The sequence below is a fragment of the Diorhabda sublineata genome, chromosome 2 (assembly GCF_026230105.1).
Source record: "Diorhabda sublineata isolate icDioSubl1.1 chromosome 2, icDioSubl1.1, whole genome shotgun sequence".
Classification (NCBI taxonomy): Eukaryota; Metazoa; Arthropoda; class Insecta; order Coleoptera; family Chrysomelidae; genus Diorhabda; species Diorhabda sublineata.
In genome coordinates, this window is record NC_079475.1 from 26,078,767 (window position 1) to 26,098,740 (window position 19,974).

Consider the following 19,974-nt stretch of genomic DNA (forward strand, 5'->3'; position numbering starts at 1 on the left):
TATGTGGGATTAACATTGTATGTGAAACAAAGGCCGATGTATATTTTCATTGGTAAGTTTACAGGAATTCGAAAAGAATTTCGGCTGAGAATGAAAAATGCAAACTATTAAAATAAAGTATAACGTATTGTGATGACAGAATAATGATTGTTCATATTTTATAATTTCATTCAAATATTTCTATCAACGTCAATTTGAATACTGAAGTTTCAATTTTATGAGTTTAAAAATTTTTAATATTTTTAATAATATCAAAAATCACCGGAAATCTTAATTAATTTTTTCCCAGACGATGAATACATAAGTATTCGAAAGTTGGGAAAACACCAAATTTAGTTTTTCCTTGCCACGTTCCCAATAAAAAGCTACTTATATTAAGCGGATTGAATCAATATATTTGAGTTAGTACACTACGACCACTATATACTACACTATATACTCAGTGGTCGTAGTGTACTAACTCAAATATATTGATTCAATACGTTTAATATTTCTATCGCCAATTCAAACATTGAATCTGAGTCTGAACTCAAATAAATCTACTAAAAAATTCTTGACACGGAATCTAATACACGAAAAAGGGAGATTTTAGAAATGGTTCACATTCATAAGAAGGAAAAAGCTATAAATATTAAAAAAGTTCTTAATAATTTAAGTGAAATATATAGCTCTATTTTGTAAATTCTAATAAAACTACAAATAATTTATTTTATTACTGCTATATATTTGAGATGTAGGGACCAAGGAAAAATTAATTTTTCTTATTGTCAATATCATATTTTGATAAGGACTTAAAGAAATGTCGATGGTAGATGAGGTGTGTGAAATTTATCAAAATAACGGATTTCCACTATTCACTTCTGCAATAATTTCGAAATTCAATATTTCTAAAATGTATTTTGCCGTTTTTTGAAGGGGAAAAATGCAATGGCGCATAGACATATTGGAATTTTCTTACTGAACATACTATCTCAACTAATCACTATGTCAATGCACGTATTCAATTTTTGTGTTTGGGAATGGCTTCGACATGCCACAAAAATGTGAAATATATATGTTGAAAGCAGATTGGCATGGTGCAACAAAATGTGCAAGTAACGCAATTTCTTCCAACGTCAAAATATTGCATAGATGAATATTGGACGTCGCTTCACACTTCCCACTAAAAACAATAAAAGTAATTTGAACAAATTCCTTACCTTAAATTCTATTCATTATTTCGTGGCAATAATTATAACTGCTGCTACCTTGCTTTTGAAATCTGATGTACAGATTGGATGTTAGTCCAAAAGTAACTAGATCTCATCCTAGAATTGCAACTTGCACGCAATAAAAACGGCTCCAAACCGATAATGTTGCAAATGCTGAACTTCATCTGCACATGCTTTTGATTAAGAAATATTGCACCCTGCATAGCATTGCACGTTGTATTGCATCATGCAGCGAGCTTAATGAGTTATGTTATAGCTTTTGCGACCAGAAAAGAATATGGTAGGTTCACTGGACAACAGTTTATTTAAGAACATTTGCTAGGAAAACAAACAATGCTATTCCATGTTAATATACTATATGGATAAATAAAATATGTAGGAAATGAAATTAAGAGGTTACAAAGGGTTTGTGATTGAAAGTAGCTACATTGTATGAATAAATGTGTTTCAACTGTTTCCTAAAAACACAAGTGTATTAAAATCTTTCGTGATCACTTAAACACTATAAGCGAAAAATGTCAAGTAATACGGAAAGATGAAGATAGTTCCTTTCACAACAAAACGTAAGCGATTTTTTACATAGCAGCTATTGAATGATGATGGATTATCATGATTCAATAAAAGAATTGAAAGATAACAGTATAATTGATCAAGTGAACCAATAAAAATTCTACAAAGACAAGTGTATGTAAAAAAGATGCTTATCAATAAGTATTAGTTGCTGAATGATTTTTTTTTCGAAACTTTACCGTATATATTTTATATGGTGGCTCAGTCAGCTGGTGCAGCTTATTCAAATAGAGATATTATATTGAACTAATAAATCTCAATGATCGGAAAACTTATTCAAAATGAGAATATACATAAATGATCGCATATACATTTCATATTTTCACTGGAGTCAGTTAAATTCAATAAATAGCTCATACGTGTGTGAGCCCTAAAAAATGTCTAATGACGCAAAGCACGGTCATTCATCTCTTTGTCCAAATATTGTCAGTTTTAGAGCGAACTGATGACAAAAAGGTATTTGCAAGAGATATCAGTTTGATTTATTACTCCCTAATTGATTAACGCAATAGTTAAAATCGAGTTGTGATATTCCAAACTCATCAACAAGGACTAGTCAAGGAGGGAGAATACAATCAGGAACAAACTTGAGAACACTACCTTAAATAAAATTCACTGTTCTCAAATGTAAGAATTTATATACCTAGTGTTATGGCTTATTTATTCATCCTTATAAATTCTGCGAATAATAATGGTTGAAAAGTTAAAGTTTCCATCCTCAACTGCAGCTTCTTCAACCTAAAAACAATTGTGAAATGTACAAAACCACCAATTCAAATTACGACAAAATTAGAGTTGTGGAATCCGTGATAGGTAATTAAAAAATAAATTGGAAGATATAAAAATTGAAATTGATGAACTAATTTCCGATAAATTTAACAAAAATTTGAAAAAAAATGTTGATAAAGAACTTTATAAAAAAATACGAAAGTTAAATATTACATTCGCACAAAATATTTCTAATAAAAAGATTCAAATATTTTAAGAAAAAGAAAGAATTTAAAAATGAGATGAGTTTCACAAAATGGTAACAATCCAAAAGGGATCATCTTGCATAAATGGTAAAAAAGACATGTAAAAACTCAATACCATATTCCAATAAACGACTTCCAAGTTTATTCGATTAATAGTAATACAGCCCCCAAAATTTATTCCACAAGCCCCCTCTTCTTTCTTCAATAATAGGTCTGATGCCTGTTCCTTATTCGAGATTTATCACGTGCTATTTTTACCAATCTATCGTCTGCCATTCGACTTATATATTAGTTCTATTGTCACATAATCGTCTGATATATTCACTTCTTTCTTGGTCTAATAGTGTTTTTCCCGAGAGCTGCTAAGAATTTTCATTGTTGTGTTCTTCAACAGTTGTTCCGTTTTTAATGTTCCTGGCCTTGTTTCTGATGCATAGGTCATTATAGGTCTGATTATCGCTTTGTAAATTCGTGCCTTTGTTCTTTAATTCAATAATCAATCAGTTAACGGACCAAACTTACAAGAAAGTTATCAATCACAATTCAATATGCATTTTAATGATGTTAATAACATGCCTAGTTTTTTAGTAGCATTAACGATCGAAAAACGATCAATTGCGAATAAACTGGAATCTAAAATTTGGAAAATCCATTTGGTAAATCCAGAAGAAGAGAAAAGGACAAAAAATGTTCCGAAGACAGAGAAATCAAATTCTGGAAAGGAATTCTTCTAATCAACTCGCCCTATAAAAATGGAGATTAATATTTCAAGAGATAACTTTTGCTCAACCACTGGTACTCAATGAACTTCAAACACATTTTAATACAATTAATATCTAGCTTTTGCAAACAAATTTAGTAAAATTGAATGTAAACAAAATTTCAAGAATTTATACCAATAGTTGAAGAAAAATTTCCAGCATTTGGACTGTATATTTGGGTAAGTCGGGAGAAAATACAGAAAAAAGATCTGAAGAAACTCCAATGGAACATATTTAAAAAGAAAGCAGAAACAAATACTACAATGAATGAGGGTACAAAACAAAACCTACACAGCAAAATGTACAACACATTTCCTTATCCACACCATATGGTTTTATATTCTATATTCTACCACGTATCGTATGTATCCATCAATACAGAATATTAACAAGACAAGAAGAGCCACTTTAGGATCCTTCCTTCACATTGTTATAGCTAGATAAAATAGGATGAATATTAAACTAACCATTCACTCAGTATTCTAAATTTGCTTCTGCTATAAATGATCTTACTAATATTTTTAGATGTCAACGTTGTACTCTTGAATAATTCAATAATGTATGCGAATTACATTTACCTGAAGGAGGTTTATAAAAAATAATCAGAAAAAGAATCTGTAATATAAGGCTGTACGGTCACTGAATTTGATGAAAGCTATTTATTACTTATTATATATATATATATTAATAATTCTAACACGTTTCCATTCCGTTTGTATAGCTTCACATGATCGTTATCGATTCCATGTTCAGACGGCGAGAGTGAAATTATTGTAGTATTTCGACTTACATCTTACATTTTACATTTCTTAACAATACCAATGAATTGAAGCCTTTCATATTTTAAACGATAAATGAACTTTCTGTTAAATTGATTATAATTATCTGATATCTGTTCACTCAACGCTCAACGTTATTTCGATTAAATCAGAATAGTCATTAGCCCGTTAGAAATATCTGTTTGCGTCAGTTACCAACTCAAAAACAACACAACTTTAATTAGAAATTAATTAACGCTCTCTGAAGTCATCCTCAGCGATTCGTATTGATAAGGTCAGTGCATGAATTGCAACTTAGAATATCATGATTTCGTATTACGTATGCACACCTTAATCGTAACTATATTATGTATTTTAGTTAGGATAAAAATTATGAAAACCACATTTATACGTGTCTGATATTAATTCCCTCATCTTCAGTGGATATTATGTGGATACAACCAAAAAAAATTGGTAAGTTATGTTAATAGAATTTATTGCAAATAATCAGTTATGTAGAAAACAGCGCTTCGAAGCTATCGTCCCCTCTGCAAAAACAGAAAGTGAAATTCAGTTTTATATACTGAATATTGATAAGTATTTCAACATTAAAACTTAGGCTGTGTTGTTGGAATATGAGTATGTGTAAAAAGTAGCAATATTTGAAGACTACGAATTAGTAGTCATTTAAAATGTCTCTCAGTATATCTTGAAGTGCTTGCGGATGCTTATACGATTGATCTATATTTTTGTCGGCTCTATCGTCACCTTCCGAATATAAGATGTAGTCTCAGAGCATTCTTTACTAATGCATCTAATGTTTTTGATTTTAAGTCTCTTCGGTTTTGAAATAAGTCCTTTTACAGTTTTTAATAGATAGATAAATTTTGACGTTTCAACTTTTCTTTAAGTCTTTATCAAAATATGATATTGACAATGACAATTTGCTTATTTATATTGATTTATAAATCACCTTCATCATGATCATCAAAATAAGGATAAAATCAACTTAGAACTTTCGCAAATATGATCTAAAATGTTAGGTTATTGTCGTGTTAAACTGTCCATATTTGTATTGAATACTCTTAACAATCAATTAATATCGAAGAAAAATTACAATGCAATTCAATTATCGTTGTTACATTAATTAATTTTGTAAACTAACTTACCTAATAAGCATTCGCTCATAGCCAACTTTTTCCATGAATACTCATTTCTCCGTAAATATGTTTTTACCTCTAGCGTGTTTCAAAACAAATACGTTATAAATTTGAGGAAACTTTAATATAAACCTCCTCCACGAGTCGTGTTGTTCTGGATTTAAGGAAAACGCCGTTTTCTTGTTCTTAACGAATTGTTAGCGATGCCTGGAAATATTACTAGTAATTAAGAATTAATTTGTAACGAGGACGTGATCTGAGAGATATTTTTAGATTATGTGGTATAAATTACTATCCGATATAGATCAAATTAGCCTCCTTAACTACAAAATTACATTATTAGTTATTATTTCAGTAAAATTTTAGAAATAGGAGCCTTAAATAAAATAGTAGAGAAACTTGATAATTTCAAAGCTGAGTTTCTAACAAGTGAATAGATTTGGAGGTTTTAGGATTAATAGTGACACGAATCGTAAAATGCTTGAATAAATACGAGATTTGAGTAATGAAATTTTGATGAAACTAAGACTATTTCCAACTTGTATTGGGGATAATCAGAATTTAATATAAAGGAGTGGAAGTTCGATGAGAAATCCCTTTTTCATTCTGTTTTCTAAATTATTGGAGATTTCGAATAAAAGAATGGTAGAAACGCCCACTCAACCAAACAAAAAGTTTGAAAAATTACTATATTGTTATTCATATCTTATTATCGACAGCTGCAACATGTCACTTTTGAAATACCATTCGTTAGCAGAATGGACGTTTTTGTATTGTTATGAACAGATATATAAGTAATTCAACATCCAATCTTGTATTCATTGGTTTCTCGGTCTGGTTTCTATTACGTGTTTAGATTATGAACATTTTGGTTTCTAGAACTCAGCATCGCTCTTATATTTACTACATTATGATTTTCAATTTTGAGATGTCATACTTACATATATCTTTTGCAGTTATTACAGTAAATACCATAGATCACATTAGTTTTTACTAAGAGATCTTCTAGTTGTTTGAATTTAGTAAAAAGTGTTTGTAATGGTTTTGCAGTTTTATATGCAATTTCAATCTTTGTTTTCCCTTTGAATTCGTTACTAATTTTTTCATAAAGAGTTAATAATGATGTATGGGATAGAACCAAAAACTCTCCTTTGGGTATCAGGGATATTTCCATCCCTGCCTGCATGGGTGTATCTGCTAGCGGTGTTGTGGATCAACTTTTTCAATAATTTGATTTGGTAGACAGTGGACAGTTATCTATATTACACACGCTGCAAAATTTAATCATCTACAGAAAGAGCCAACTGCTTTTCAATAAATCATACAGTAATGTGAATTTTCTTCTATAATACCAGAAAAGGTGATGGACAGGATATTTTAGTTAGTAATTCACTCACTAATTTTTTAGAGAAATTTTTTACTCTCTAGTCCCGGTAAATCTTCAGTACGTTTTGAAATAATAAACTAGATATAAAAACAGTTGCCAATTTAGCCCATGTTACTCGATAGTAGAAATATCATTCAAACTTTTTTAATAAGAAAACACATGTGATTCAAAGTGAGTGTTCTATTAAAAGTTACCATATAAATTCAAATACGTCTTCATTTTACAGCGGTAGTAAGAACAATCAAGAAAATCCCACATTCATGTTCAGTACTTACAAAATTTTATTACAGCATTAAAACTTGGATGAAATACTATACTACCGAAAATCTCGTGGAAGTGTCTCATTTTAATTGTTGAATGAGATCTCCTGCAATTATATCTGATGGTGGGATTATGAATTCAATTAGACAAATGAATTGGGCAGAAAATGAATGGGCAGTTGAAGATGAATAACTACTGGTCTCCGTTTTATTATTAGATTTTAAGATTTGAGACGACACCTTGGGTTAGTATGGAAATGCAGCAACAGATGGATCTATTTTCAGTATTTTCAATATTTTTATTTAGTCAAAATTGTATGATACACATTTTTTGTTGACAGATGGATAGGCAATGGAGTTTTTGAGGGATAAAATTTTTTGATATCTTTGATTTATTACGACTTATATACGAGTTTGTTTACTTATGTACCGGGTGTCCCAGTAAGAATGGCTCTCGACCATATCTCGGGAACCGTTTATACTACAGCTTCGGGAAAAAAATTTATAAAAGACCTCGAGAAAAACCTGGAAACGATTTACAGAGTTGTAGGTCCACCGCCAGAGGACGTAATTAAATACCAAAAATTAGAAAATGAATAATTTACAAATTTTGACTAATTAAGATGCATTTAAACTATGATTATCGTATTCTTCAAGAAATTCAGCGTATATTTGATTTTACAAGTTAGGTTAGGTTAGGTTAGGATAAGATAACTTACATAACTTAATTATTTTAAGGTGGGTGTGTCTGTGCATTCTTCTATTTTGTCCCATTCTTTTATTAATATATCTTGTACATTTCTAATAGAGATATTTGTATAGAGAAACTACATCTAACAAAACAAATACATATTCGTTTAGTAGTTTGATATTTTTAATTAACTCTCTGAAATTCCATGTGTTATTGATATAATATTCCTTTTGATATAATTTTTTCCAAATATCTTCCAAATAATTACATAATGGTGTGAGAGCACTTTGAACAATTTGAAATAGTTTCTTTTGTTTTATAAACTCTTCGGTTCTCGTTTTATCTCGAAATTTAATAGTGCTCTGTTGTTTTTTGATACCCAATTTATAATAAAATCAGTAATAATAGTGTGAGTATTCAGATTATTCGTGTTGTATTCAATATTATATATATGAATATCTCATCAAATATCCATGAACTTTGGTTTTATATGATGTGTATTTTTAACCATAGGTTATTTTTTCAATATTAGGTTATCACATTTCTCAATAGTTCATCCTGTAATTTTTAAAGTATGTCTGCTCTGTTCCGATATTTTGCTTTAAAATTGTTCTAAAATGTTAGTAGGAGTTAGTTGACCTATTTGAATTTTTATGTCTCTAAACTCATTTTCTACTTAGAGTAGTACATTCGGTGGTAGAAAGTTGTATGTCTTAAGCAATAAATCTAGATAAAACATGATTTTGATATCCATATAAGTGAGTTGGTATTTGTAATTTCACATGAGATAGTTTTAAATTCAAAAATGTAGGTATCAAGTTATCATCTCCGCATATTGGTGAGAAAGTTCTTTGATTTTTCTCTTATTCAAACTTTTCCAAGATATTTTCGTAATTTTTCAGGTTCTGTTTAGTTTCAATCCTGTATACATTGTTATGGTAGGTAGGCAATAAATATTTCTCGTACCTCTTAGAACTATGATTTCAATTTTACACTAAACCTCCTCTCTATGTACGTTTACCGTTTCTAGAAATTCTCTTTATTTAATATTTGAGTTTGTTTCAAGAATTTTTCATAATTAGAGGTATATTTTCTTGTTGTTCCATAATTTATTCATACAATGTCATAGGTTTTTATCGTATCGATCTATTTTATAAATGTGGGAATTTCTGATCTTTATAATCAGCGTCACAATTATTACAACGAACCTAACATATATTATCTCATCACATCCTTCATAGTTTTGGGTCTCAGACGCTAATTTAGTCAATTATTCTGATAATCTAATGTGTAATGACTTACACTAATATTATATTCATTGAAATAAATTCGTAAGTTCTAAGAAAACGCTTAGATTCAACCTATAAAAATGATTTTTCCCATTATTTGATCCTATTTAGCTAAAATTCAATTCAAACCCCAAAAACAATATTTATATTATCGTAAATATATCCAGATTAAAATCCATAACACTGTAAAGCATGATATGGCCTCAGATGAGAGCTCCGTCTGTCAAATTCAGCTCAAATTCCCATATTGAAATTAGCTGACTCGTGTCAGATGTAGATTAACATTTTCTCGATGCAAACTTCCTCCGTGAAAAATGTAAATAAGCTCTTGAAATATGGAATGCTTCCGACAATGAAGCAAATTGCATTACGGTAAACATGAAAGAAAATGAAAAGAATAAGTAATTTTCACTGGAGAAATGTAAAAGTATAATCTTTCTACGGTATTTCAAAACTCAAAATAGAACGTGTTTCTTTGAGATAACGTGGGAGAAAAGATTTGATATATAAGAAAATTCGGAGTGATGATAGATTAGTCTTTGATGAAATCATTTTCTTGAAAATAGATAATTAAAGCTCAGTTTTTTCCTGTGAATGATGTGGGGTTATATATAAATTTCTTCAATTTCTTATTTCTTAGACCTTTTGATATATGAATGCATCTAAATGTTCTTGATTTTAGTTCTCTTCTGTTTCAAAATTTTTTTTATAGTTTTTAAAGAAAGATAAATTTTGACGTTTCGACTTTTCTTTAAGTCTTTATCAAAATATGATATTGAAACTGAAAATTTGCTTATGTATATTGATCTATAGATCACATTCATCATGAATATTGAAATAAGGATAAAATCAACCGTCTGAAATTAATGCAACTAAAATTTGCAGATTCGCTCACTCTAACTTCGAAGCAATGATTAAACAACCAAATTTTAATTTGACAACAAAACTAATGTTCCAATTCGAATGAGAGAAATGATAGAACTTATTCATGTGACTATTCACTTATAGCTCGAATTCTAATTATATCGTAAAATATAGAGTATTAGTTTTCATGGCAAACTCTAACTTAATTATTACTTTTTACAAGCATCGGTTATTACTTATTTATTTTCAAATTAGAATATTCCGAAAACGGTACATAATAGGTGTACAAAATATTTGGTCAAAACGGGATAGAAAGTGGAAGGGGGTGTGGTCTTATTCCATGTATTGGGTATATTTCAAATCTAAACAAGTGTCTAATCGTAAATCTGCTGTGAGCTGAACTGCTAGCCGTTCACAAATGCATTCATATTTTCAGACTCTAGTTGCTGCCGACAAGTCGGGTTGGATGCAACTACATATATTTGAAAAATGGTTTGATCATTTCCTATTTCATTCCAAAGCATTCAAGGAGAATCCTGCATTACTCATTCTTAATGGTTATAAGACGTCACCCAAAATTTATCTATTATTGAAATGGCCAGAAGTAACGGAGTTACAATTTTATGTCTCAGTTAATTTTATACCCAAGAGATAGATATTTTGTCTAAGGAAAAATCCAAGTCGGTGTATCGCAGTTTGCAAAGTTTCTCTGTTGTTTGGAAAGGCTTTTTTAAGATCAGCAGTTCCACTTAATGCCATAAAAAAGTATCGAAAGACAGGTATTTATCCAATAGTCTTCACAGATGATATGTTCGTTCCTAGTCCACCATCTAAAAGATCTATCATTACTGAAGTGAGAGTATACAAAAACAAAGTAAAGCTACACCCTTGAAGCAAATTTTAACAGACAAAACATTTATTGGCCCTCCAGTTATTGCTCCGTACCCCAAGATATCAAGTCCTACTGCTTTAAAAAAGAAAAGGAATGTTAAGAGGGGAAAAGCTGACATTCTGACCAGTACTTCTTACTAGGATGAGCTGAAAATGTCATTATAGGAAGAAAGAAAAGAAGTTGTGTTGGAAACTAAAATTAGATCATTATCTGAAGAATCTGAAGAATATATTTGGAAAAAGACAAAAATAGAGCAAGCAAGCAAACACAAAAAAAAACGAGCGAGTCTGAAGACGAACAAACAAAAGGCAGGCGTCGCATGTCTTTATTGTACCAGTTCCTATTCCAACGACCACGATGGAGAAGGCTGGATTATGTTCAAACTGTTAAAGAATTGATATTTAAATATTATGATATTATTCTATATTATTCTATAAAACCTCTCCGCTACACATTTCACACATTCGCTGTTTATTATCTAGTTAATCTGTGATACGAAAATAGGATTACACGTGATAGAAATCCTGGTTCTTTCATAAATTGATGATTTCGTATGACTCACATCGTAGGTGTACTGAAGCAAGAAATATCCAATTTCCAAGATCAAAACACATTTAATAATTTCTAAGTCGATTTCCACAATTATGTTAAAGGCGAAGTGGAGGAATTTTTGGACTATAAAACTGAAGAAATAATTATTGAAGCAGAATTACATTCATTATTAATAGAATATATTATACAGGTGAGATAGTTAGAAACTAGTTATAAGTTTCCTATACATCGAATAGGAATTTGTTTTTTTATTATTATATAATATTTACTGTTAGATATTTTCGATGCCACCGCCATATTTGATATTTGAATGTCTTTTTCGCTGCCTTTAGAACCTGAACTACGAAAAAATCGTTGAAAGGTGAATGTATTCAGCATCATAGGATTTTGGAAGGTGATTCAATTAATATTGATAACGTACATAAATTTTTTTCTTTACGTACAAATTTTGTTCAAATATGTATATTCCACTTCTATCAGTTCATATATTAAACTGGAATATGATTAAAGTTTTGGTTTCAGATTACCAAATAGCAGATGAAAGAGAATACAGTGACAATTCAAGAAAATTTTGAACAAACATCATGAAAAGTGAATCTGTTATAATATTGGTAAGTTATTTTATATCAAATCCATTGCACCTTCAAACACATATGTACAATCAAATATTGAAATGAACAATAGAAATAATAAAAGAGTCGATACATATTTTAGGCTGTTCGTAAAAGTAATGCTATAAATTCATTTACTAACTTTGTATTGAAATGAAGTATAAATTTTAGTTAATACACTAATACTGATTTACTAGTACATCTCTCCTGCCTTTTAAGAACGGTGGATCATGAATTATTGAAATCAGAGAAGTGAAGTGGAAATTATATTCTGAAATATCATTTAACGGACATTATACAAGAAGAAGATTGTTGCAAGTATTTGGCAAATCAGCTCCTTTCAGTTCTGACAAAGCTTAACGATAACATTAAGATAGCTAATTGTTCTCCATGTTACTCGGCATGGGATATTACAATCTTCTATTGATTGCTCACTAAAAACGTATTGTATAAGAAATATTAGAAATATTTTCTATCGAGGATTAATGACTCAGAAAAAAGGTTCCTTATGAGTTTCTCAAAGTTAATTAACAGGTTCCTGACGTTATTGAAAAATAGGAAATTTATTGAAAATATTCGTAATTGCTTGATACTGGACAATAAGAAAATAATGTTCCAGCAGTGTCAAGCTCAAGAAACGAACAAAATGGGCAATTCTGAGAATGTAACTAGAAGAATTTAAATGCGGACTAAGGCATAAAAATTAATCAATGCAAGTTTTGACAATATCAGAAATCGATATGAATATATTGTGAACTTTATGCTTAAAACCCATTTATCAAGTTTCCTCAGGATTCAGTTTCAGTATTACGTGTAGTATTGAAAAAAAAATGAAGTATTTTAATAAATTCAGTTATCACTACTAAATTCATCGAATTTAATGTTGAAATTTAATTTGATAAAATTATCTTTTCTTCGCAATATGCGTTGCCAAAATAATCCAAATATAAACGACTACCTTTCTAAATTAATTTTACAGCGTCATTGTTACCACATTGATCGACCTATGCCACACATTTTTCCAAATTCATTAATCTTATGGAGTTTAATTAAATTTGTCACCGACTGACATGAACATCGCAAGGAGATTTTTTGAAAGGTAGTAACCAAACTGGGGGGATATATACTGTTGAGGGACGATAAACAACAAATTTGGAACAAATTGTACATACTAATTTTGTATGTAAACGATCTTTCCTCATTTTTCTTTAAGATTATTTTGCTTCCTATTTTATCTGAAAACTAATAATCCCTCACCCAGCTTCCAAAATATTGCCGACTGTTGTAGAAATAATAGAAGATCAATATAGTTCATATAATTTGGGCAGAGCCTATCTGCACACCTGGGTAACCGTTTGTTTAACAGTTACTCAATTTCATGCCTTATTGCAGTATCTTTTACCCCAATTGCTTGTGTAGTAATCAATTTCTCGAATCTCATTCCCTTTGGAAACCTTCTTTTGAATAATAAGAAACGTTGACATAGACAAAAGTCTATTTAATATATCTTGTCCATTATAATTTATTGAAAAGCTTCGAAATGGTGTTAATAAATTGAAAATATCAATATACATAGGAATTTTTTTAATTTGCTTTCATTATTTCTAGTTATTCATGACTTGGTATGAAGCTACTGCACTTACTATAATTACGAAAATTATGTTGAAAATATTTACATTGAAGTCTATAGTAATAGTCTAATTCTCTGGAAAAACTAAACAGAGCATTATCCAAGGACAATGGACATCACGTTTTTCGTATGAGGAGTCGATTGAGCTTACATTGCCCCGATAGGACTCCTGTTAGTATTCGTAGATTCTTCTTCCTTTAGTTGATACATTCATCAGATCTAGCCTAGTTAAAATTTTCCAAGAGACTTTACCTGTCTCAGACTCTGTAGGTGTCTCAATAATTGATTATTTCATTATAATAATTATTCCACAATGTATCGTATTATATATCCAAAATAATCAACACAAAAATCTATATTGGGTATGTAAATGTAACTCTTCTTCGTAAACTCCCTCAGAAATTAGAGAAGCTGCTGTTTGCGTGGAATCGTGAAAAACATTTAAATTGTTTTGCCTGAAAAACTTTCTTCCATTTATCAGAATAGACTGATAATCAAATATATAGTATTATGTAATGAAATTTCCAAATTATTTTGCCGTGATTCACACAAATACTGAATAGAAGTACTAAACACTTGATGCCGAATAATATGATATAAAGTTGTAACTATATGAAAATAAATGCAGCTTTCTATATTACATCAACGTTATATACAGCGCAGTGTATAATATTATGTTTCAGAAATACATAATAAACCGATCATCTTCATCAAAGAATAAATTAAACGATTAGTTTGGAACATGTCACGTTCAGAACAATCTCTTGTAAGATTACCACAACAATGTTTTCCGAACATGCCTGCGACGGGGAAACTCAAAGCCAACAAGAACAGATGCCTATAGGAGCAGTTTGTGAAATCTCTGATATTCTGGATATGATCGACCGTACATTTACTAATCCACAATACATAACTGCGTTTACTAGACACAGACAATTTGAAGTATTTCACAAAATTATGTCACGATGTGCATATTACTATGGAATTGAAACAACTATTTTCAAATATTTTTTCACAAATCAAGAACATTAAATCAATGATTCTACTTAATATTCTTTCAATACTGTAATGTTCAGTATATTCTAACAATTTAGAATTAATGAACTCGCATTTATCCTAACATATAGTTTAAAATCCTTATTCTTACCATTATAATAAAAGGTGGACCGAAGTTTATTCAAAATAAAGTTAAGATGTATTTATACGATTCCAGTTCTCCTTTATGACGCGATCGTAATTCCAATATTATACTATTGTTGTTAATTTGAAATTTTTTTAGAATGATCTACAGAAAATCATCAATATATTCTCCACCACTATAAATATTTGATTTTGCCAGCATCATTAAAACGAAATAATATTTGTGGGCCAAACATTTCGTGAATATCTTCAGGAAGATCTATTAAAAGAATTCAATATTCAATTTTGTATTTATTTATAGTCTCAAATATCAATCCATATTTATTCTAATAACTAAATTTCTACAAACTTAATTCTAATTTTCATATTTGTAATTCTACTCACTTTGAATATTTGAATACATATTATCTATTTAGTATGAATAAATAGATAAATAAAGATGAACAACCATCATTATTTTTTTATTTTTATAAATATGAATATTGTAAACATCAGAATAATGAATCTTGTTATTTCAATCGTGAAATTAAGTTTATTCGTTAAAAAAATTGTGAATTGATTTTTGGTAGTAATAAAGTTTTTAAAAATAAATTTTTAAAAAAGTGAAAACTTTAACTGGCGCAGTCACTGTAGGATTCATGCGGTCGTGAATTTTACGCATAGTGCGGTACCTGACAAAGTATTTCTAAAGAGTAGTACGAATATCTGGAGTACGAGGAACTGGAACTTCAAATTAGTGTAAGTGTCAAGTTTCCTTATTTTTCTAATTATTCCTTTTTACTGTATCCTTATCAACCTGTTGTGTAAGGAAGACACAATTTTAATTTCATCAAGTTTTGCAATACGATGTGACATATGTATTTCATCTATTCCCTTTTTACCTGCCTCTACAATAACAGGATTACAGGAAACTAGAATGTTTTCAATAATAACATTTGGTGGATATGTTTTTCCATTACCGATGCCTTATAGACAAAGAATTGAAAAGACAGAACTTCAAGAATGTTAGGAGCAGCAGTGAAACGTTCGGCAAATACTTGATAGAAATCGAAATAGAAATTTTACATGTTATATAGGTAAATAAAATTGTGAATAAATTCTAAGGATCTAGTTGCTATTCAATTATTTCCAAATTATGATTTTTCATAAACCCATTAATTTGAATTGAAATGAGAAAATGTAGAGAGTGCCTATTCAATGAAAATATTTTCCAGGCGTACAAATAGGAGTGAAATGAATATGATTTGGAGTGATCCAAATTTTAATTAAAACCACAGAAACAAGAGTTTCACTAAGCATATAAAAATTCCATAGTGGAAACGGTTGTTCTATTTTCGTACCCTCGTTTCCGGGTTTTACATTTCAATTTGAATATGTACAGATTCGAAAATTATAATCAACGGTTATACATTAGTAAATTATCATTAAAATGAATAGGACGTTGATGATTATTATGAAATTATGATAATCTGGCGTTAATGAATCAAAAAACGATCTAAAAATTGTAGAAATTGAAGGAAGATGGCCATATTTATCTCAAGAAATGAATGCAAATTTTCTTATCATTTCTATATTCAATTGAAAAAATGTTTTAGTGTGATCATTCAACTTTAGGCAATTTTTATATAATTTATGAAAACTAGCAGCCATGTACAAATCAATAAATATGTTGATATAGGCATTGGAATCATTTAATTATCTGCTTTTTGTGTTCATCTTCTAATGACGTTAATCTACAATCACATTATCTATCTAATACTTCACGTTACACTTTATTTATAGTTTATAACTCCACATTTCAAAAGCTGTCCTTCATTCATTATCTCAATCGAACTATTCATCACCTCAATTGAGCTTCAAGTTCAAGTTTTTAGAATACACAGATATTTTGGTTATGTCTATGTTTATTTTATGATTCTATACGGTGCAGATAAATATTTTCTCAAGATGCTATCAACTTTTGAACGTGTCATATAATTAGTGCTAAATAAACCATTTCAGTGCATGTTTATTAATATCAGAGTATATCAAAAAATAAAAAATGAGATTTTTTGTGAATTCACTCTTTCTTTGGAAAGATTTGTGCACAACTAATTTTTGTCAAACTTATTAGTTTTGCACTTGATATTTAAATCACTACTGTCTTATTGAAATATATTGATTTCTGTTATTCTTGATGCGTTGATATGTTTTAATAGAAGTTTTTCATAATATACTATATATTTTGTTGGTATTATTCAGCGTTTTGATTTACATTCTCGTTTTTTACAATTTCCAATTTTTTTCTACAACAGAGAAATGTATACATCTTAATATAATTCATAATTCCTATTCATGCCACTGTGTTGCTCGCGTCTTATATCTAGTTACTAGCAGGCACTATTCTCTGTTATTGCATTAATTTTGTTACATCGTATAATCTTTGGACCTATATAACGACTTTTGATCAGTGCTTTCTAAAGCTAATGTGGTACTACGCTAATTGTTTTTTATTCCTATATACCTTGCAAGTCTACTACTATTTCTATGTTAAATACGTTTTTTAAACACATATAGAAGTGATTGATGTCTATCCTTCGAAATTTTGTGTTGACTTCCGCTATTGTGAGATACTTCAATTATCTAGGTGTTTTTTGGAATGTTCCATCTAGAAGCTCAATAGAGATTGTCAGTTCTGCAATGGTAATGGCCATACCGTCAGGCAAAAAATACTCATCCCCCTTAATTTTGCAAACTGCTTGGTAGAACTGTTCAGTAGTCACATTGATTTCTAGAATGCTTTTCTGTGCACATTGTAGGATCTGTTCATATATTATTCATATATTTATATACAATACACTTTCTTTATCGAGGAAATCATAGTTATTAATACATTAAGCAATTCTCCATGTACTAAATTCCAGTAAATCACAACAGTGGGTCTAATGGTCGACAGAAGTATTATGCAATGGCTAATCATGTTGGAAGAGACAGAAAACAAATGTTTTAGACAAAAAATCACTGATGATGTGGGCATATCAGAACAGTCAAAAGCAAAAGGAAACCTTGTATATTCTCCTACCACATACATGATGTGATTTTCAGTACTTTGAAATCGCAAGGAATTCTCTCGAATGGAGTTTAACTTTCATTAAAGTTTCTTCCAAATTTCAGAAATTTTGATATGGAGGATTCTACTTCTAATTTTACGTTGAGAAGCTCTACAGTTATGGTGTGTGGTCTCATTGTTGCAATATATCGAAGATTGAATGAATTGATAATTGCAATCGATTATTCCAATTAGTGTAGATCATTCCCCACAGCATTATATAATCCGAATTTGTATTACCTCTTTAATCATCCAAGATACAACTACTTCCACTTTTCTCAATAAACGTTACTGCTTTTTCTGATCTCAATATTTTCCATATGCTATGGCTATATAAAAGTTTTCGCTCAACTTTTATCCTAGGGGCTCTCAACTGGGAAACTTTGAAATCCTTTACCGCCATAAATATGTAAAGACGATATTGGATAATAAAAGTACTACGCAGATGCAATCTTTCATCAAAGTTTTTCTTACAATTTAACTGAGATGAGAAGATTCTTTCATACACATGTTTACGGCTGAAACTATATTTAGCATAGACTTTATTGGAGTTTCTTTACCAATGGCATTCGATGAAAAGAAATAACTGATAAGATGAATCATATTCACTACATTGTTGAGTCAGATGAAAATAAGACATAATCAAAGATAAAGAGTCGAAAACAAAGCTTTGGACTTTTCGAACTTTTCGGAATTGGGAAGTGATTTATCATTTTGTGTGAATACCAATTTGAGTGATGACAGTCCTTGCCACGTAATACATTTCATCAGAATTCAGATACTTTATTTACTTGCTATTGAATAAATGAGTGTAATATGGTAAAATAGTGATAGTAATATTAGTTATTTATGGATAGAAGTCTTAAGAAACTGAATTTCCAATGGCACTAGGGAAAGAATAATATTAATCAGAAAACTCGAAATTAATTCATTATTTAATACAAAAAAAAGAGAATATTGAGAAATGGTTCACATTTATAGGAACGAAAAAGCTATAAATGATAATAAAAGATCTAAATAATTTTCGTAAAATTTATAGCTCTATTTTGTATATTCTAATAAAAATAGCACCTCTATGTTTCTTTTTCAGTATCTACCGAATTTCTCCAATTTGTGCTTCGATCCATTTTCATAAGATTATACCTCTTCAACTATCAAATTTGATATTTTTCCGTATTTTAACTTAAAAATTAATATCTTGATACCCAAAAGCAATACACCCCTCTTATTTCATTAGTTTCCTTCCCGCTTTTTCAGAATTTATCATATTAATGCGTAACATCTTTTGATTGATAGTACTGTTATTCTATTGGTAACCAAAAATTCATGAACCTACATTATCAGCTAGGTCAATTGTAGCATCAGAAAATACTTCAATTGACTCTCTTACTATTTGGTTAACTGAAGTTTTGACACAATATTATAATTATAACAATGATTATTTTATAAGAAACTCCTACAACTATTTATTGAACGATATTATATTACCACACAATTACGATCTCTTAGGTTCAAATGTTATATGACTTTCCAGTATGTCTACAATAAAAATGTAGTAATATAAGTAAAAACTGCGAACTTAATGAATAAACTCTATTAAAATTAATAATATTCGTGATAATGATATATATTTTTTATGATGATAGAAATTACTAATGACAGTAACCTTATAATAGTAGATTATGTAATGAATTCTGGCCTGGACAATTATTCTTCATTCATTATTCAGAGTATGCGTCTGATATTTCAATTGAAAATCCGTAAATCGAATCTTTGATAATCTTTTAGGAGCAATAATCCTTAAAAATATTGCAGGAAATACATGTTAAATTCTTCTGAGCAGTTCATTAACACATAATGATTCACTACATTTTCTATAATTTTTTCTATTGTCACATTTCATAGCACAAATGTAATTAAGTTTCATATTCAGTAATTGCTTGAAGTTACATATATCCAACCACATTTTTGTGTGTCTACTGTACATATATATATCCACCAAGATGTCCAAAGAAAATCTGTTGATTCATTGAATTTATGAAATTCATTCGACAAATGTTTTCGTTTCTGAATAACTTTTATAAAATTTATATGTATAAAATTATTGCTGGGATGATTTTTTTGGCAGATTCATTA

The 19,974-nt window shown here is 29.5% G+C and overlaps 1 protein-coding gene across 3 annotated transcripts in view; it reads left to right on the plus strand.

Annotated features, from left to right (window-relative positions):
- Positions 1–19,974, plus strand: part of LOC130453192 (protein madd-4) — a 119,754-nt gene that overhangs the window by 39,297 nt on the left and 60,483 nt on the right. For all 3 annotated transcript variants that reach the window (XM_056792810.1, XM_056792811.1, XM_056792812.1), the window contains exon 2: positions 11,892–11,980. In XM_056792810.1, coding sequence (XP_056648788.1) covers positions 11,954–11,980 — 27 coding nt within the window. In that variant the 5' untranslated portion in view covers positions 11,892–11,953. The remainder of the gene's footprint in view (positions 1–11,891; positions 11,981–19,974) is intronic.